Source organism: Coregonus lavaretus (genome assembly GCF_964263955.1).
Source record: "Coregonus lavaretus genome assembly, chromosome: 17".
NCBI lineage: Eukaryota > Metazoa > Chordata > Actinopteri > Salmoniformes > Salmonidae > Coregonus > Coregonus lavaretus.
The window spans coordinates 412,889-434,930 of record NC_140004.1 but is presented as its reverse complement, the minus strand read 5'-3'; the positions used below and the strand labels follow the sequence as shown (position 1 = coordinate 434,930).

At 42.7% G+C, this 22,042-nt stretch overlaps 1 protein-coding gene across 3 annotated transcripts in view; it reads right to left on the bottom strand.

Moving 5' to 3' along the window:
- Nucleotides 1-16,529, bottom strand: part of LOC311144275 (far upstream element-binding protein 3-like) — a 78,363-nt gene extending 61,834 nt beyond the window's left edge. For 2 of the 3 annotated variants that reach the window (XR_014614495.1, XM_084180289.1), the window contains exons 1-2: nt 16,228-16,412; nt 9,406-9,490 (exon numbers count right to left, since the gene is read on the bottom strand). Coding sequence is in view for 2 of the 3 variants with exons in the window: in XM_084180289.1 (XP_084036415.1) it covers nt 9,406-9,490; nt 16,228-16,329 (187 nt within the window). In the remaining variant the exon portion in view is untranslated. Of the gene's footprint in view, nt 1-9,405; nt 9,491-16,227 lie in introns of all 3 variants that reach the window. The other variant, XM_084180288.1, reaches the window with a different exon arrangement.
- Between the last annotated feature and the right edge of the window lie 5,513 nt (nt 16,530-22,042).

Genomic DNA, 22,042 nt, shown 5'->3' with positions numbered 1-22,042 from the left:
ATTGTAGCAACCGTGTTTAGCACTAACTGAAGTTTATTTAGTGTTCATCCGGGTAGCAGTAGTCTAATCTAGAAGTGACAAAAGCATGGATTAGCTTTTCTGCATCATTTTCAGAGAAAGCATTTCTGATCTGTACAATGTTACGAAGATGGAAAAAAGCTGTCTTTGAAATATTCTTGATATGTTCGTCAAAAGAGAGACCAGGGTCCAGAGTAACGCTGAGGTCGTTCAGTTTTTTTTTGAGACGACTGTACAACCATCAAGATTAATTGTCAGATCCAACAGAAGATCTCGGTTTCTTGGGACCTAAAACTAGCATCTCTGTTTTGTCTGAGTTTAAGAGTAAAACATTTGCCGCCATCCACTTCCTTATGTCTGAAACACAGGCTTCCAGGGTAGGCAATTTTGGGGCTTCACCATGTTTCATCGAAATGTAGAGCCGTCTGTCATCCGCATAGCAACGCAACAATGAAAGTTAACATTTCCGAATGATATCACCAAAGAGGTAAAATATACAGTTGAAGTCGTAAGTTTACATACACTTCGGTTGGAGTCATTAAAACTCGTTTTTCAACCACTCCTCACATTTCTTGTTAACAAACTATAGTTTTGGCAAGTCGGTTAGGACATCTACTTTGTGCATGACACAAGTCATTTTTCCAACAATTGTTTACAGACAGATTATTTCACTTATAATTCACTGTATCACAATTCCAGTGGGTCAGAAGTTTACATACACTAAGTTGACTATGCCTTTAAACAGCTTGGACAATTCCAGAAAATGATGCAATGGCTTTAGAAGCTTCTGATAGGCTAATTGACATAATTTGAGTCAACTGGAGGTGTACCTGTGCATGTATTTCAAGGCCTACCTTCAAACTCAGTGCCTCTTTGCTTGTCATCATGGGAAAATCTAAAGAAATCAGCCAAGACCTAAGAATAAAAGTTGTAGACCTCCACAATTCTTGTTATTAATTCTGGTTTATCCTTGGGAGCAATTTCCAAACGCCTGAAGCTACAACGTTCATCTGTACAAACAATAGTACGCAAGTATAAACACCATGGGATCATGCAGCCGTCATACCACTCAGGAAGGAGACGCGTTCTGTCTCCTAGAGATGAACGTACTTTGGTGCGAAAAGTGCAAATCAATCACAGAACAGCAGCAAAGGACCTTGTGAAGATGCTGGAGGAAACCGGTACAAAAGGATCTATTTCAAAAATGAAATTAGTCCTATATTGACATAACCTGAAAGGCCACTCAGCAAGGAAGAAGCCACTGCTCCAAAACCCCTATAAAAAAGCCAGACTACAGTTTGCAACTGCGCATGGGGACAAAGCTTTTTGGAGAAATGTTCTCTGGTCTGATGAAACAAAAATAGAACTGTTTGGCCATAATGACCATCGTTATGTTTGGAGGAAAAAGGGGAAGGCTTGCAAGCCGAAGAACACCATCCCAACCGTGAAGCACGGGGGTGGCAGCATCATGCTGTGGGGGTGCTTTGCTGCAGGAGGGACTGGTGCACTTCACAAAATAGATGGCATCATGAGGAAGGAAAATTATGTGGATATATTGAAACATCTCAAGACATCAGTCAGGAAGTTAAAGCTTGGTCGCAAATGGGTCTTCCAAATTGACAATGACCCCAAGCATACTTCCAAAGTTGTGGCAAAATGGCTTAAGGACAACAAAGTCAAGGTATTGGAGTGGCCATCACAAAGCCCTAACCTCAATCCTATAGAACATTTGTGGGCAGAACTAAAAAAAATGTGTGCGAGCAAGGAGGCCTACAAACCTGACTCAGTTACACCAGCTCTGTCAGAAGGAATGGGCCAAAATTCGGCTACCCGAAACGTTTGACTCAAGTTAAACAACTTAAAGGCAATGCTACCAAATACTAATTGAGTGTATGTAAACTTCTGACCCACTGGGAATGTGAAGCTGAAATAAATCAATTCTCGCTACTATTATTCTGACATTTCACATTCTTAAAATAAAGATATAATCCTAAATGACCTAAGACAGGGAATTTTTACTAGGATTAAATGTCAGGAATTGTGAAAAACTGAGTTTAAATGTATTTGGCTAAGGTGTTTGTAGACTTCCGACTTCAACTGTATAGTGAAAACAAGTGGTCCTAAAACGGAACCTTGAGGAACACCGAAACGTACAATTGATTTGTCAGAGGACAAACCATTCACAGAGACGAACTGATATCTTTCCGACAGATAACATCTAAACCAGGCAAGAACTTGTCCATGTAGAACAATTAAGGTTTCCAATCCCTCCAAAAGAATGTGGTGATCGATGGTGTCAAAAGCAGCACTAAGGTCTAGGAGCATGAGGACAGATGCAGAGCCTTTGTCTGACGCCATTAAAAGGTAACCTTAATAAGTGCAGTCTCAGTGCTATGATGGGGTCTAAAACCAGACTGAAGTGTTTTTTATAAATGTTTTGTCTTCAGGAAGGTAGTGAGTTGCTGCACAACAGATTCGATATAGGCCGATAGTTTTTTACATTTTCTGGGTCAAGGTTTGGCTTTTTCAAGAAAGGCTTTATTACTGTCACTTTTAGTGAGTTTGGTACACATCCAGTGGATAGGGGGCATTTATTATGTTCAACATATGAGGGCCAAGCACAGGAAGTAGCTCTTTCAGTAGTTTAGTTGGAATAGGATCCAGTATGCAGCTTGAAGGTTTAGAGGCCATTACTATTTTCATGAATGTGTCAAGAGATATAGGATTAGAAAACTTGAGCATCTCCATTGATCCTAGGTCCTGGCAGTTTTGTGCAGACTCCGGACAGCTGAGCTTTGGAGAAATACGCAGATTCAAAGAGGAGTCCGTAATTTGCTTTCTAATGATCATGATCTTTTCGTCGAAGTTGTTCATGAAGTTCACTAGGAGATGAGCCTATGACAGGTATAAAGTTGGATGTGCTAGCTAACCCGCTCAAATGTCAATAGCATATTAGACAGGCCTCCCCCTGGCCAGAACACAATAGGCCAGAGGACAACGCTTGGGACGGCACCGAGTCCAGCTTATCCTTCACCATTAACAAACCAGAGATAATAATTGGCTACAACAGGCCGAAAACAACTGGATGGAGAAGCCGAGCGGGCTCATCTGAAATGCAATGTGTCATGTAACAGCCCAGATGAGTAAAGGCTACACTACCCCACTACTTTTTTGATGACTAAACCAGAAAATTATTAGTCAAAGTAAAAAAAGAAAAAAAAAGAGCCTTGATAGTCTAATTGAAATGCTTTGGGATGTTGGCAATGAGGCCCTTTATCTACTTCCCCAGAGTCAGATGAACTCTTGGATACAATTTGTATGTCTCTCTGTGTCCAGTATGAAGGAAGGTAGAGGTAGTTTCGCAAGCCAACGCTAATTAGAGTTAGCGCAAATGCTAGTTAGCAACTGTCGTAGCACTAGCTAGCAACTTCCTTAAAAATGCACGCAGAGACAAAAATAGTATCCAGGAGTTAATCGGACTATGGGGAAGCAGATAAAGGGCCTCATTGCCAAAATCCCAAAGTATCCCTTTAAAGTCTTTACTTAATGTATTGAGTACCAGTTTCAAGTTGATGGACACGTAAAATCTGATTTGTCAATAACTCAGCCATCTTTTGACAAATCCCTTACCTTTTCTCAAACTAAGTTAAGACGTACCATGGGCCTACATTCCATTTGTACCTATTGTTCATGAGAAGCTTTTTGAAGTATTTTTAGCATATTAGCATATGCCTCTAATGGTGTAGTGTGGCCATCTTTTAATTTTTTATAACCTTTATTTAACTAGGCAAGTCAGTTAAAAACAAATTCTTATTTCCAATGATGGCCTACCCCGGCCAAACCCAGACAATGCTGGACCAATTGTGAGTCCTATGGGACTCCCAATCACGGCCGGATTATGATACAGCATGGATTCGAACCAGGGTCTGTAGTGATGCCATTGAATGCATACACGTTAGTTTCTCAAACGCTTTAGGGCCTGTTGTGATGAGTCCAAAGACTACATTCAGAGTGAATCTGACTTTTAGTCCATGAGAAGATTGTTTATGATTATTTAAAGCATAACATAGCCAAAAAAAGTGAATTTTTAATAGTTTTCTTATTTAAGATATAAATGCCAAATGTAACATGGTTCATCATGGCAATGTCTTTGATGGCCCTAAAAAGTTCCAAGTTGATAGGCCATTGTGGAGTGGATATTCATGGACACGTAAAATCAGATTCCCTGATTTATCAATGACTCATCCATCTCTTAACCAATCCCTTAGCTTTTCTCAAACGAAGTAAAGAGCTGTACCATGGGCCTACATAACGAATTTGGTGTTTTTTGGAAACATTTCCAAGATGGAGGAAAATCTATCCTGACGGAACCATAAGGTCCGTGAGGCAAATGTGTTCCGCATGAGGAAAAACACCTACATACAAAGTTTCAAGTCTCTAGTTCAAACGGGGCGACGGATATCAGGGTTTAAGTGAAACTGCACCCCCTATAGGCCAATCGGCGGCATTCTTTTTGACCAAGTTACTCATGGCCTGTAGTTTGTGTGCCATTTTTATTTTTTTTGTTACCAATCTATGCTGGAGTTATTTGACCATGTCAAAAAATATATATAATGATTTCAGACAATAACAATACGTAACAGCTTCGCTTAGCCTGATGACACAAAATTATTCCACTGCTCTGTCATTCGCTACATACTTTAGTCTGAGACTACCATCATTGAAGTCGTTTGTGGTACAAAACAAAGTCATCAGCGATTGGATCGTCTCTAACCAAAGTATCAAAGCCAATGATGAATTTTAAAACAGCGGCTTTACCCACATGTTCTTGCTCTGGGCCAACCCATCGGTTCCTGGACTAATCAGACAGCCCCAAATGTGTTTGCATTGGGTGAAGGGTCAGGGAGGTACTCAAGATCCATACTCATTGCAGAGAAGAAACTAAAGTCTGTGGGCGTGGCGGAGCATTTGGCCGGAGTAAGGGTAGCTGGGCAAAGTGTCGCTGTGAATCCCTAATAATACATCTGCAATTTACATTTACGTCATTTAGCACACGCTCTTATCCAGAGCGACTTACAGTTGTGAGTGCATACATTTGCATAATAGTCCCCAGTGAGAATCGAACCCACATCCCTGGAGTTGCAAGTGGCCCCGTGTAGCTGAGTTGGTAGAGCATGGCGCTTGCAACGCCAGGGTTGTGGGCTCGATTCTCACGGGGGGCCAGTATGAAAATAAAAAAATTATGTATGCACTGGATAAGAGCGTCTGCTAAATGACTAAAATGTAAAATGTAAGTGCCATGCTCTACCAACTGAGCTACATGGGACTACAATAACATGCAACTACTATTTTGTTTCTTTTAATCATCAAAACTACATTCTAAATTGGACAGACTTCACATTTAGTTTTTATTTTACAGTAGTGCCTCACACGAAAGGCAGCTTAGGCCTAAGTGCTTTATTAAGGTTTAGCATTGAAGCACACCAGCAGTCATGTATTTCAAAGATTGACAGGAAACAGACAGTAATCCAGTCGGGTGTCATTGGTTACAGTCAGCTCCAGTAGGACCACATTTAAACAGTATTTCATCTTTCCACTCAGTATGGATCTTCCCACGATCAGCCTTGAAAGCCCCCAAAACGGACACATAGAAATAGGTGACTTTGGGGAGCAGCGGAATAGTGCCACCATAGGAATGGCCATTTCAAGTGGAACTGACAGTACTTTAAATACTTTGCAGATATGAAACAAACTGATTGCTAATGCCTGTAAACACAAAGTGCACTTCAAAGTGAATGATGGCAGGCCCATGTGGCAATGATTATTTGCATAAAGGCCTACTGTAGCTCTGATTGGCTATGGCACACTCTGGTCCTGGACAAGGGATTGTTTTTATTAGGTTTTATTTACTGCCGTGTCTAATAAGGGTCCAAACGCATGGCCACTTTCCCACTCTATATTGCTTCCGAAACATTCTAAGAATTTATGAAAACATGAAAATGACCATGTCTAAGTGCTCACTTGTCCGAAAATTTCAAAAAAGGTGTTATTCTTCCTGGGGAAGTACAGTATATGAACAGATTTTAAAACGATTTCATGTTGCTAAAACGCTGTCAGTTCCACTTTAAATCCACCTGGGAATTGCCAGGGACCTCACAATATGATATCACAATACTTACAGTGAGGGAAAAAAGTATTTGATCCCCTGCTGATTTTGTTCGTTTGCCCACTTACAAAGTAATGATCAGTCTATAATTTTAATGGTAGGTTTATTTGAACAGTGAGAGACAGAACAACAACAACAAAATCCAGAAAAACGCATGTCAAAAATGTTATAAATTGATTTGCATTTTAATGAGGGAAATAAGTATTTGACCCCCTCTCAATCAGAAAGATTTCTGGCTCCCAGTTGTCTTTTATACAGGAAACGAGCTGAGATTAGGAGCACACTCTTAAAGGGAGTGCTCCTAAATCTCAGCTTGTTACCTGTATAAAAGACACCTGTCCACAGAAGCAATCAATCAGATTCCACACTCTCCACCATGGCCAAGACCAAAGAGCTCTCCAAGGATGTCAGGGACAAGATTGTAGACCTACACAAGGCTGGAATGGGCTACAAGACCATCGCCAAGTAGCTTGGTGAGAAGGTGTCAACAGAAGAAACACAAAAGAACTGTCAATCTCCCTCGGCCTGGGGCTCCATGTAAGATCTCACCTTGTGGAGTTGCAATGATCATGAGAACGGTGAGGAATCAGCCCAGAACTACACGGGAGGATCTTGTCAATGATCTCAAGGCAGCTGGGACCATAGTCACCAAGAAAACAATTGGTAACACACTACGCCGTGAAGGACTGAAATCCTGCAGCGCCCACAAGGTCCCCCTGCTCAAGAAAGCACATATACAGGGCCGTTTGAAGTTTGCCAATGAACATCTGAATGATTCAGAGGAGAACTGGGTGAAGGTGTTGTGGTCAGATGAGACCAAAATGAAGCTCTTTGGCATCAACTCAACTCGCCGTGTTTGTAGGAGGAGGAATGCTGCTTCTGACCCCAAGAACACCATCCCCACCGTCAAACATGGAGGTGGAAACATTATGCTTTGGGGGTGTTTTTCTGCTAAGGGGACAGGACAACTTCACCGCATCAAAGGGACGATGGACGGGGCCATGTACCGTCAAATCTTGGGTGAGAACCTCCTTCCCTCAGCCAGGGCATTGGAAATGGGTCGTGGATGGATATTCCAGCATGACAATGACCCAAAACACACGGCCAAGGCAACAAAGGAGTGGCTCAAGAAGATGCACATTAAGGTCCTGGAGTGGCCTAGCCAGTCTCCAGACCTTAATCCCATAGAAAATCTGTGGAGGGAGCTGAAAGTTCGAGTTGCCAAACGTCAGTCTCGAAACCTTAATGACTTGGAGAAGATCTGCAAAGAGGAGTGGGAAAAAATCCCTCCTGAGATGTGTGCAAACCTGGTGGCCAACTACAAGAAACGTCTGACCTCTGTGATTGCCAACAAGGGTTTTGCCACCAAGTACTAAGTCATGTTTTGCAGAGGGGTCAAATACTTATTTCCCTCATTAAAATGCAAATCAATTTATAACATTTTTGACATGCGTTTTTCTAGATTTTTTTGTTGTTACTCTGTCTCTCACTGTTCAAATAAACCTACCATTAAAATTATAGACTGATCATTTCTTTGTCAGTGGGCAAACGTACAAAATCAGCAGGGGATCAAATACTTTTTTCCCCCCTCACTGTAGGTGCCGATACGATATGTATTGCGATTCGATACTACAATTTTGAGATTTGATGTTCCAAACATTTTTCACTATATGTCTGCTGCAGAGACACAGAGCATGAGAAAACAAGCTTTGATCAGTCAGGGAAATAAGTGCTGAAAACATGTTGGCTCACTATTTAAAAAGTAGATTGAGAACAAGCTATAGGATGAAAAATACCTGAGTTTTACAGTTGCAAAAAATAATAATATATATGTTTTTACAAATTGATACTTGGAGTCAAATTTTGCTATGTCGTCCAAAAATAACATTGCGACATGTGTATACATTTTGTCCCCCATCACTACTGTTTAACACCTTCCCCTTTTCGCTCACTGCAGGGTTGGTGTTTGGGATCTCAATAGCAAGCCTCTAGCTCTGCTTTTCTTTTGGTCCATTAGACAACTTCCATATATTTTCAGTCTCAAAGTCCTTTATATGCTGATTAAATTGGATGGAAGTGTCTCTAAACTGTTGCCTTTGTTTTATCACCTTAGTACCAAGTCAAAAGTTTGGACACACCTACTCATTCAAGGTTTTTATTTTTACTATTTTCTACATTGTAGAAGAATAGTGAAGACATCAAAACTATGAAATAACACAATCATGTAGTAACCAACAACAAAAAAGTGTTTAAAAAAAACAAAATATATTTTATATTTGAGATTCTTCAAAGTAGCCACCCTTTGCCTTGATGACACCTTCGCACATTCTTGGCATTCTCTCAACCAGCTTCATGAGGAATGCTTTTCCAGCAGTCTTTAAGAAGTTCCTACATATGCTGAGCACTTGTTGACTGCGTTTCCTTCACTCTGCTGTCCGACTCATCCCAAACCATCTCAATTGTGTTGAGGTCGGGGGATTGTGGAGGCCATGTCATCTGATGCAGCACTCCATCACTATCCTTCTTGGTAAAATAGCCCTTACACAGCCTGGAGGTCTGTTGGGTCATTGTCTTGTTGAAAAACAAATAATAGTCCCACTAAGCCCAAACCAGATGGGATGGCGTATCGCTGCAGAATGCTTTGGTAGCCGTGCTGGTTAATTGTGCCTTGAATTCTAAATAAATCAGTGTCACCAGCAAAGCACCATCACACCTCCTTGACTGACCTTCATGCCTTAAAGTAATGATGGACTTTTTTGGTTATTACATGATTCCATAGGTGTCATTTCATTATTCTACAATGTAGAAAATAGTCAAAATAAAGAAAAACCCTGGAATGAGTAGGTGTGTCCAAACTTTTGACTGGTACTGTATGTTGAAACAGAACACGAAACGCTAAAGTTGGATAAAAACATTTCAAACTGCGAGGTACGCCTTTACCACTTTGTGGAAAACAAGCATTAACACTTGGACTTAAAATAGGTTCAAACATTTCTGTTCCAAAATATTGCAAACTTTTACTATAGCCTTTTATGGTATGTGTTTAGAACCCAAACAGGGTGCTAAAGTTAGAAATTTGTTACGATAACCTACGAAACATTTGAGTCCTGTGATTAATCGTTCATGGACTCAGTTGGAGGTAAGAAGAAGGTTAAAACATTGTGAAAACCACAGGAAACTATCCCTTTTAAAATCGCCGGCAGGAGAGAAATTGAGGTTACCTCCGTCTTCCACAGAACGCTTCTGGCCCCCGTAGCCATACATGGAGGGGTCTACAATCTGCTCATTCCCCATTTTTGCTGCCATCTGAAAGATGAGGAAAAGAATAATAATTACTTCACAGATTTTCTATACAACAGTTAAACCATCCACTGTAGTTACAATGTGAGAAACATTTCACGTAAATGGCTTATTACATTACGTTTTCCCAAATTGCTAGTGCTACGACCACATTACATTTGACATTTTAGTCACTTACAGTAGCAATTAGGGTTAAATGGATACTTCAAGATTTTGGCAATGTACCTTTATCTACTTCCCCAGAGTCAGATTAACTCATGGATATCATTTTTATGACTCCGTGTCTAGTATGAAGGAAGTTAGAGGTAGTTTCGCGAGCCAACACAAACTAGTAGATACCCATAGACTTACAGTCATTGCTCTAACGCTAGTTAGCATTTGTTCTTGAAACTACCTCCAACTTCCTTCATACTGGACACAGTAAGGCTGTCCCCGACAAAAAATAACTTTGTTGATCAAGAGTAGTCTGTTCTTCGACCAATCGATTATATATAGACACATCCTATGTGTTTTAATCAAATAAACTATATGCACTGAGCTTGTCTGATGCTTTAAGCACACTGTTTGATGAAATAAGTAAGACACAAATGACTAGAGGGAATCCAACGCAATTGAAGTGAACTCAGACTTGCTGCGCTAGGTTTTTAAAAAATGACAGCGATTGACTGTGTAAACTAGCACCCGTTGTCTCGTTCTCCTCCCTGCTGCAGCGACCACCACAGAACAAGTGTTTATCGCGCTGTCCGTGTTGCTGAAGCTGCAACATAATTACAGCCATTTCTGACTGAAAAGTTCTGTTACTGAAATCCCTAATTTGTTTAGGAAAAACATTCCCTATTCCCTCAACCCTTGCTCTGTTTACGTGACACATGCACGTGAACAATAGGGCCTGACCTATAACATATCATAACCACATCAATAAATTGGTTATAATAAACAGATGTCTCATATTGAGGGACCGTGCAATTGGCATGATGACTGCAGGAATGTCCAACAGAGCTGTTGCCAGAGAATTTTATGTTCATTCACGTCGTTTTAGAGAATTTGGCAGTACGTCCAACCGGCCTCACGAACGCAGACCACGTGTAATCACGCCAGCCCAGGACCTTCACATCCAGCTTCCCTTTTGTGGGGTAAAACTCATTATTATTGGCTGGGCTTGGCTCCCCAGTGGGTGGGCTCCCAAGCGGGGGGGCCTATGCCCTCCCAGCCCCACCCACAGCTGCGCCCCTGCCCAGTCATGTCAAATCCATAGATTAGGGCATTATTTATTTAAATTGACTGACTTTCTTCTATAACTGTAACTCAGTAAAATCTTTGAAGTTGTTGCATGATGCGTTTATATTTTTGTTCAGTATAATTTTTCTGACCGTTGGAACAATGTAAACACTAAATAAATAAGCATACCAGAGTCTGCTTTAACTTTTTTTGTTAAGCCTTTATTACAGCAAAGACTAAAAACAGTTGCATTCATTTGTGAATGCAATTTCGGAAATAGAACGGTGTATTTATTGTTTACGCTATTAATTGAAGGTCCGCTATGTTATTTTAAAACTAAAATGCTTGATTACAGTAGCCAGAAGTTACGGCCTTAAGACTAAACAGGATGCGCTCTTAGGCCTACAGGATGGTGGTTATACAAGGCTGCTATACTAAGCCTACTAATTATAATGACATTACTTATTATTATTATTATTATTATTATAATAACAATGATAATAGTTAGACTTGCTAAATGAATAAAAATAGTAATAAGGAGATCAAGAAAAAGGAGGGTTACTATTACTATTATTTGACAATTTGGAACAGTGTAAACACTAAATCAAAATGTTTTGTTTTTTCCCCCCTTATTTAACTAGGCAAGTCAGTTAAGAACAAATTCTTATTTACAATGACGGCCTACACCGGCCAAACCCGGACGACGCTGGGCCAATTGTGCGCCGCCCTATGGGACTCCAAATCACGGCCGGTTGTGATACAGCCTGGAATCGAACCAGGGGGTCTGTAGTGACGCCTCAAGCACTGAGATGCAGTGCCTTAGACCGCTGCGCCACTCGGGAGCCCAATTATAAGTACCAGAGAGGCTGTTCTAACAGGGAAAAGAGTGTAAAGCCTTAATATCAGCATAGCAAAGATTATGGAATCAGCAGGCCATTAAAGAAACACTCAGTCAACAGAAGAAGGATATCTTATTTCTATATATATATATATATATATATATATATTTCTATATATATATATATACACTACCAGCCAAAAGTTTGGACACACCTACTCATTCAAGGGGTTCTCTTTATTTTTACTATTTTCTACATTGTAGAATAATAGTGAAGACATCAAAACAATGAAAAAACACATATGGACTCATGTAGTAACCAAAAAAGTGTTAAACAAATCAAAATATATTTTAGATTCTTCAAAGTAGCCACCCTTTGCCTTGATGACAGCTTTGCACACTCTTGGCATTTTCTCGACCAGCTTCACCTGGAATGCTTTTCCAACAGTCTTGAAGGAGTTCCCACATATGCTGAGCACTTGTTGACTGCTTTTCCTTCACTCTGCTGTCCGACTCATCACAAACCACCTCAATTGTGTTGAGGTCGGGGGATTGTGGAGGCCATGTCATCTGATGCAGCACTCCATCACTAGCCCTTACACAGCCTGGAGGTCTGTTGGGTCATTGTCCTGTTGAAAAACAAATAATAGTCCCACTAAGCCCAAACCAGATGGGATGGCGTATCACTGCAGAATGCTGCGGTAGCCGTGCTGGTTAAGTGTGCCTTGAATTCTAAATAAATCACAGTGTCACCAGCAAAGCACCATCACACCTCCTCCTCCATCCTTCACGGTGGGAACTACACATGCGGAGATCATCTATTCACCTACACTGCGTCTCACAAAGACAACGATTGGAACCAAAAATCTCAAATTTGGACTCCAGACCAAAGGACAAATTTCCACCAGTCTAATGTCCATTGCTCGTGTTTCTTGGCCCAAGCAAGTCTCTTCTTCTTATTGGTGTCCTTTAGTAGCGGTTTCTTTGCAGCAGTTGATGTTGAGATGTGTGTGACTTGAACTCTGTAAAGCATTTATTTGGGCTGCAATTTCTGAGGCTGGTAACTCTAATGAACTTATCCTCTGCAGCAGAGGTAACTCTGGGTCTTCCTTTCCTGTAGCGGTCCTCATGACAGCAAGTTTCATCATAGCGCTTGATGGTTTTTGCGACTGCACTTGGAAGAAACTTTCAAAGTTCTTGAAATGTTCCATATTGACTGACCTTCATGGCTTAAAAGTAATGATGGACTGTCGTTTCTCTATGCTTATTTGAGCGGTTCTTGCCATAATATGGACTTGGTATTTTACCAAATAGGGCTATCTTCTGTATACTACCCCTACTTTGTCACAACACAACTGATTGGCTCAAATGCATTAAGGAGGAAAGAAATTACACAAATTAACTTTTAACAAGGCACACCTGTAAATTGAAATGCATTCCAGGTGACTACCTCATGAAGCTGGTTGAGAGACTACCAAGAGTGTGCAAAGCTGTCATCAAGGCAAAGGGTGGCTATTTGGATAATTTGTTTAACACTTTTTTGGTTAATATATAATTCCGTATGTGTTATTTCATAGATTTGATGTCTTTACTATTATTCTACAATGTAGAAAATAGTAAAAAGAAAAGAAAAACCCTGAAATTAGTAGGTGTGTCCAAACTTTTGACTGGTACGGTTTATGGATGATTTATAAGGCCAGGCACATTTAACAGTTAGGCCATTGATTATAGACCTACTTAAGTTGGGGTTTCCTCTCTCCTCACTTTTCTTAGACAATTAAGGCAAGGGCTGTTTTCTTGTCTACTCATTCTGTTGCTGCCTCCACCACATTGTTCTCAACACCAATATGCTGGTTAACTTTGCTATGATGCACATACACCAAAAGTATGTGGACATCTGCTCGTCGAACATGTAATTCCAAAATCATGGGAATTCATATGGAGTTGGTCCCCCCTTTGCTGCTATAACAGCCTCCACTATTCTGGGAAGGCTTTCCACTAGATGTTGGGAACATTGCTGCTGGGACTTGCTTCCATTCAACCACAAGCATTAATGAAGTAGGGCACTGATTTTGGGCGATTAGGCCTGGCTCGCCGTCTGCGTTCCAATTCATCCCAAAGGTGTTCGATGGGGTTGAGGTCAGCTCTAGCTGGGCAGAACTTTGACGAACTGACTTGTTGGAAAGGTGGCATCCTATGACGGTGCCACATTGAAAGTCACTGAGCTCTTCAGTACGGGCCATTCTACTGTTTGTCTATGGAGATTGCATGGCGGTGTGCTCGATTTAATACACCCGTCAGCAAAGGGTGTGGCTGAAATAGCCGAATCCACTAATTGGAAGGGGTCTCCAAATACTTTTGGCCATGTAGTGTAGCAACATGGTCAAGGAAAAGGCGCCAATTCAACAGCGCACTGATGTGTTTCAGATCCGCGGACACTATCCAACGCGGGAGAAAGCACATTTGTTATAAAACAATATTTTATTAGAACCATTGTTCTTACGTAATATAACCATATACAATTTCAGTAGCACGTCTTAAAGTGATGGACTGTGCCATCCCCTCAGCATCCACAACGTATTAGTACTCAGACAGGCACAAATGAGACAGGTGTCTTGTACACCATGGAGAATTATTTTTTTTTTAAATACTATCGACCAGCCGACTAAATGGCGCCAGCACTAAGACAGACATAAAAACGGTATCCACAAGTTAATCTTCCTCTAGGGAAGTAGATAAAGGGTATCGTTTACAAAATCCCAAAATATGCCTTTAAGTGCCTTTGCTCAAGGGCACAGACAGAATTTTCATCTAGTCGGCTCAGGGATTTGAAACAGCGACCTTCCGGTTACTGGTCCAATGCTCTTAACCTCTAGGCTACCTGCGCCCCACATGTCAAGCAAATGCAATATCTGTAGGTCAAAAGCACCATGAGCGCTAGGGCTATTATCTGCTTAACAACAACAATACGCAGTTGACCCAGACTCACCGGCAACTGAAATGTCTAAACCAGTGGTAACCAACCTTTTCTTTTTTACATGACTTTTAAAAAAGTACATGAACCTAATAAAAACTATTTTGTAGGAATGAGGTTTGTGCAGTAGGCCCGAATACATTGTCACAGCATATTACCTGCCATATTGTTATTCTCAGACCATATTATATTTCAAAACTAAAGCTTTGATAAAAAACTAGATCAGTTGGTGTAGCACTTGCGAGGCACAGCTGAGCATTAATTTTAATTATTTGCTTTTTTATTTTACTGGACTGATGTTACCTGCTTCTGATGGTCATGGTGCTTTCAAGACAACTTGTAACTCGGGGGGGAACGTGGTCAAATCATAACTTCAGGTCGGAAAGTCGGCTCTCTTGAAAGATTTGGATGACCGTTAAAAACATTTTTCCCCCAGTCGGATCTAGTTTTTTTCTCCAGTTCCCAGTTGTCTTGAACGCACTGAAGTCAGAGATTTGCAAGTTGTTTTGAACACAGCATTAGTCTCAGCAATCGCGCTGACCGGTTGATGACCACTGGTCTCAACCAAATAGCATAACCTTGAGAAATCAAATGACAACAAATCCATGCAAAAAAATAAGAGTTAAACAATGTATAGAATAATTCTCGCTCATATTCCCCCTCACATGCTTTAAAAGCCATGGGGACGTTGTAAGTGTGGAAGATTTAATCATGTATCATCCGAGCTTTGAGTTGCCTATGTATGCAGATCTACCATTCCCCTTCCAAATAAATTAATTGTCAACTTCAGATGATTTTGAATCTTTTAGGGGCTGAGTTATCACCTCCCCATGAGTTTGGGGGATAAAGAGCTAGTTGGTGAGCATTATGTCAAACAATGTAATAGAGGGGTCAACCAATCAAATCTAAATAACGTATATTTTGCATGAGAGGGAGCATTGTAATATCTAAGTTTATCCCAAACCTCTATATAGCACAAACAATTGCCACGTTAGTTATAGTAGCTTGCTAGTAAAACGTTTTTATCATCCGAAAGACACCTTTGTCTTATAAGGTCAAACATAACATAATACTGAATTAACCTACTCATACATGCTCCCTAATCGGGTTCCTAACTAGACACCACCCGCCCCCCCAAAGTGCATATCTGGTGCCAGTTACATAATGGAGCTACAAACTTTGACACTGTCTCAACAGGGGAGGGAGGGGCAATTGGATCAATGTTGTCTACCTAGAACTGGGAAAAAATATGGATAACGTAATCTGTTTAAAAACGTGTGGGTGGGTTTGGAACCTTTGCCTACTTGTCACAGATTGTTATGGGTTTCAACCCCAGAACTTCAGTGACTGAACAACAGGTTGCATGTGGACACGTGTAGCTAGCTGGTTGGCTAACTAGCGGGATTAACATAAAGTCACTTGAAGACACTAACACGGTTAACTACATAAAAGCATTGTTTCCTGTCGTGCCCTGTTGCAGCCAAAATGAACAAGCACGAGGACGCATTGCGAACTCGAAACTATTGTGGTTGTCAACTAGCTTAGCATGCTAGCTAGCCGGCTAAGTAACGTTAGCTGACTAGCTAGTTTGTTTTTCATGAGCGCATAGCACAAGCTGGTTGTGATGGGCGAGTTAAAATAAGTGTTTTCGTCGTTTAAAAGGCCTAGTTCAACCTCAATCGATTCCTTTGCGAGTTTTTCTACTGTTATTACCTGTCGAGCCCGATGTAAAGCGTCGGCGAAGCCGTCAGCTTTTATTCCGGGCTGAGCCACGGAGGCCTGTCCCTGCACCAACTCCGCCATCATCATCATCATCCCCAGACTTCTCAGCTGTTGTTTGTACAATCCGCTTCCGCGTTCGGTCACGTGGAAAAGCACTGCACTGCAAGGTTGTCACTAGTTACCACAGCCACAAAGTCAAACGGCTATATCAGGTACAGTACAGTATGAAGATAGGCTAAAACTGCTTCTCCAGTAGAAATCCCCGATCACACTTGTAGGCGATGTCATGGCGCGACCTTGGCTAGCTAAACTCATGCGCAGAAACACGTAATCGGGTTAAACGGTCGTCTCACGCCGAACTGCGCATGTGCAGGCCGACAAATCAGGAAGCCTTCGATATAAAGTTATGTTATACTAAAAACGTGTCAGTTTGTCACTTTGAGGAGGTTGGAGTAATAACATGTTCAACTACTTAAACCATTGTCTCGAATCTAGGTTGTGCCTTTAGAATTTGAGAAAATTAACAACTAAGGAAGAATGTTTCACTAATCGTTGACTTTTCTAACCCCAAACAACGGCCTGGTCAGCTTGGTCTGATTTGCAAACGTTCCAGAAAGCCTCGAGCCAGATATTTAACCAGATGTATAATTGCGAAGCATCCGGTTGGCGTTTCCACTCACTACCACATATGGTGATGGGAGGAAGCCCATTGGCCGGCAGTGGGAGAAGATGGATTTTGGCCGAAATTCTGCACATTTTCTCATCGATGAAACATTTGATCGCCATTCAGTTTTCTGTTTCCAAAACTGTAATCTGTAACACACAGAGTGGACTGCATTTTGTAGACTTTACCCTGTCCCAAAGTTTTAACAAATGGTGTTGTTTGGAAGAAGTACAAGAGCGAATTGAGTTATTGCACACGCGCACTTCACCGAGTAGGCGTTCCCTAATTGAAATATGTAAATAAATGCTAGAACGCGCCAATAGGATCTCGCTAGCTCGTTCTTGTCTCTGCCCACCTCCTTGCTTCTTCTACCCACTATGATTCATTTGCTCCCATTGGAAACGAAAGGCTCCGGTCTGTCCATATTCGGTCAATTATAAAAATGTTGGCTATATCGTAAATATTAATGAAAACAAAAATGTGCTCTTTTTTTGTCTTAATTTAAAGTAAGGGTTAGGTATAAGGTTAGCAGTGTAATTAAGGTTAGGGTTAAGGTTTTAAATAAATTATGGGTTTAGCCAAAATTAGGACTTTGTGGCTGGGTTACTAGTGATGACCGCACTTCAACCAAAGATGATCAACTATTATATTAACAAGATAGCCAAGTGATCACTCTTACAATGGACATACATGTCCTCATGGTGAGGAGGAGGAGTCATTCATTTTCTGTATTCAGGTTCACTCAAACATCGTTTTAACCTTTGTTTTACTATTGACAGTTACTGCTGATTTCAGGATTGTATATCGATTTGCTCTCCTTAAATATAAGTCATCTGATTTATTAGTTTAAGTCTCTGAATTGTTTAATAAAACTTTTCACCACCAGCTCCTGATATCAGGGCATAACAACTAGTCTCCTGAATTAGCCTAGTGTGCATGTGCGCCCAGCTGGCCCACATGCGCACTAGGCCAGAACTCGTTTTCCCTGGCTAAACTAGCTGGCTTGCTGAACTATGCTAGTTTTCATCCTCATTGCCAAACTTCATAAATACTGCACCCTCAACTTCAAAACTCCTTGCTAGTTATATAATCATGTAACTAAGAAATTTGCTGGAAACTAACATTTTTGTTGAATAGTCATGGTTCGAGATATCTGTCGTAAGACGACAGCGGCGAAGGATATCATTGCTTAACACGGCTCCAAGTTCAGTTTTGAGATTCACCGGTGTCATAGGCGTAGGGTTAGCTGGACGTTTCTGACTGGTCTTGGAACTGTGACAACAGGCAGCCTCTCCCCAGTTGGCTCAATGGGATATGTAGTGATTTTGCAAACACAGCCAGATATGTAACTGGGCTGTGCGGTGCTTCGAGGGCTGGCTAGCAGAGAATAAAAAAGTTGTTGACTTCAAAACTGTCACTAAGGAAGAGTTTAACATTCTTCTCTGACAGTTTTATGGAAATGTACAAAATGGGAAGGGGGAGCAGTACGGCATAAGTAGCTACCTGGCACTCCAGATTGGGCTCAACCGGTTTCTAAATGACCCACCCATCGGTCGCAGCTGGTGCCTTATGAAGGACACTTAATTTACCACCCCGAATCATGTATTTCTAGGCAACATCAAACAGCTAAGGCAGCAAGGAAAATATATCACAAACAGCAACCCTCCCATCACTGATAAGGACATGGCCCAGCTCCAAAACTCCCAGGCTCTAATCCCGGTACACCAAGGGGTCTGGTCCAGAAAGTGTGGTTCGACCTCCAGTTACATTTGGGTCGAACAGGAAAAGAGGGGAACAGACAACTAAAGCCCAACTATTTTCTCGTAAAAACAGACGAGAACGGTCTAAGGTATGTTGTTCATAGCCTGTTTGTGTTTCTAAGTTGCACTCGTAATTAGGCTACTGGAAAAAAAATATTATAACAACGCATTCTCTCTCTCAGATACACCGCTCTCGCATATAACAAGGCCACAAAGAATCATCTGGACCCAAGGGAGAGGGGCAGGGAGTCCAAAAGGGGATTCATGTTCGAGCAGCCAGGGAACCCACTATGCCCGGTGGCATCACTGTAGAAATATCTATCGAAATGCCTGGAGAACGCCCTTGCATTTTATCTCCACCCAAGGAGAGGAGAGTGTATCTGGGACTAGATCTGGTGCCTGTCAGAGCCGATGGGCGTGAACTATCTGGCAGCACTTCTACCCAAGATCTGCAGGGCAGCGGGAACAACTACATACACAAATCACAGCATCAGGACCAAAACAGTCCAGAAACTGGCCAATGCTGGTTTAGAAGCGAGGGAGATTATGTCAGTGAGTGGGCATCAGTGCGAAGGTTTGCTCCATAGCTACTGGTGTCCCTCACTGACAGACAGAAAACGCTGGAGTACCATCCTGGCCGAAAACAAAGAGAACATTGCAGCACCATCAACACCCAAAAGGCTGAAGCAAGGCCACAGAAGTAGTAGCAAAGACTCCGACAGATATTTCAACTAATGCACCATCCAGGGGAATGTACAGATAAATGTGACATACAATAAGTAGCTATAGCTATGTCAACTGTGGTGGATAACAAAGATAATGTATGGTTTCATTTATTAAAATCAGCTCAAATGAATGTCATGGATGGTCTGTCTTTTGTCTGAACAGTGTCCTGACAAAAGAGCACATTTTCTCTGCCAGGCAAAGTCGCGCATCAAAAGCTGATTGTTATGGATGCATCCAAATAAATGTAACTACAAAACAGCTTAAACAAATGGAAATGCAGCTACTTTGCTGGCTGTTATTCTGGCGGAACGTTTTGACGTAACTGTAAATTAGCCGTAGTTGGCTAGCTAGCAAGCAAGGGATAAGAACGTTGCCAGCCAGTATGTTAATGACATTTAGAACGAATGACTGGGTCGCGTCTATAGATACAGAACAAAAAGACAACGACCGGGTCGCATCCATAGATACAGAACAAAAAGAACGAACGACTGGGTCGCATCTTTAGCAACCATAGATTTGTGTCGGGACTATATTTACATTTACATTTTAGTCATTTAGCATACGCTCTTATCCAGAGCGACTTACAGTTAGTGAATACATATTTTTTTTTATACTGGCCCCCCGTGGGAATTGAACCCACAACCCTGGCGTTGCAAACGCCATGCTCTATCAACTGAGCTACATCCCTGCCGGCCATTCCCTCCCCTACCCTGGACGACGCTGGGCCAATTGTGCGCTGCCCATGAGTCTCCCGGTCGCGGCCGGCTGCGACAGAGCCTGGATCTATATCTTGTGGAAGGATGAAATAGTACGAATAAATTAATCGAAATAACATTTTGAATGAAAATATGTAAATAATTATATGAATATGGTGGTAACCCGTTTTATAAAGGTGATAATGCCCTTGAAGCCGATGATTGTTGGATATATTGGCACGGTTTGTCAGCCCTTGACTTTGTCTCAGGCCTAACAACACCTGTGACAATATATCCAACAAACACTGGCTTCTCGGGCATTATCACTGTCACGCCCTGATCGAGAGAACTCTTGTTGGTTGGGTCAGGGTGTGAGTTTTCTGTTGAGATCTATGTTAGTGTATTTCTATGTTGTAGATCTAGGTTGATATTTCTATGTTTGGCCGTGTGTGATTCCCAATCAGAGGCAGCTGTCGCTCGTTGTCTCTGATTGGGGATCATACTTAAGTAGCCTGGTTGCCTACCTTAGTTGTGGGATCTTGACTCATGTTTGGCTTGTTAGTGTGTAGCCATTGTTTGATCTTCACGTTACGTTGCTTTAGTTGTTTTGTCAAGTGTTTATCGTCATTAATAAATATGTACGCATACCATCCTGCGCCTTGGTCTGACCCGTCTCTCAACGATCGTGACAGAAGATCCCACCAAACAAGGACCAAGCAGCGTGCCCAGAAGGAGAAAACGCCTGGGACTCAACAGGAGGTAACCTTAGTAGATGTCCTCCTCGGTTGGGGGAGAATAACGGAGGAGGAGGCCGTCCATTACCGGGAGGCAATGAAGGAGAGTGTAGCCGATAAGGGACCCTGGGCGAAGGAGGAAGCCCGGGTAGGGGTAGGAGAGGATCAACGGTCACGAAGACAGCCTGAGAAGCAGCCCCAAGAAAATGTTTGGGGGGGGGGGCACACGGGATGGATGACGAGGCAGCAGGAGGCCGTGAAAGGGCTGACTATAGAGGAGGAGGCCGCTATTTTAGAGGTCCTCCAAGACCTGCGGATCGAGAGTTTAAGAGAGGAGGCCACCACATTACGGGGGCTGATATGGAGAATAGAGCAGGAGAGCTCCCTTAAAGAGGAGGCGCTGCAGGAGGCCCGTAGGGAGAAGGAAATAGTGGAGGCATGGAGAGAGGAGCTGGTCAGGCAACAAAAGGAGCGTGTGTTCATTGAGGAACATAGGTATGCGGAGATACGCACTGTGTCGCCAGTGTGCATTCACAGCCCAGTGCGTCTTGTGCTAGCGCCCCGCACGTGTCGTGCGAAAGTGGGCATCCAGCCAGGACGGGTTGTGCCGGCTCAACGCTCCTGGTCTCCAGTGCGCCTCCACGGTCCAGTATATCCTGCGCCAGTCCTACGCACTGTGTCGCCAGTGCGCGTTCACAGCCCAGTGCGTGTTGTGCCAGCGCCCCGCACGTGCCGTGCGAAAGTGGGCATCCAGCCAGGATCGGTTGTGCCAGCTCTACGCTCCAGACCTCCAGTGCGCCTCCACAGCCCGGTACGGCCTGTGCCAGCTCCTCGCACCAAACCAGTGGTGCCTGTCGCCAGCCCGGTACGCCCCGTACCTGCTCCCCGCACCAAACCAGTGGTGCGCGTTTCCAGTCCAGTACGGCCCGTACCTGCTCCCCGCACCAAACCAGTAGTGCATGTTGCCAGCCCGGTACGCCCCGTACCTGCTCCCCGCACCAAACCAGTGGTGCGCTTATCCAGTCCGGTACGCCCCGTACCTGCTCCCCGCACCAAACCAGTGGTGCGTGTTCCCCGTCCAGCTACGATCAGCTGCTCCACTCCGGAGCCAGAGTATTCCGCTCCACCGGTGCCCAGTCCAGATCCGGTCAACGGCTCCACTCCGGAGCCAGAGCAGTCCGCTCCACCGGTGCCGAGTTCAGCTCCGGTCAGCTGCTCCAGTCCAGT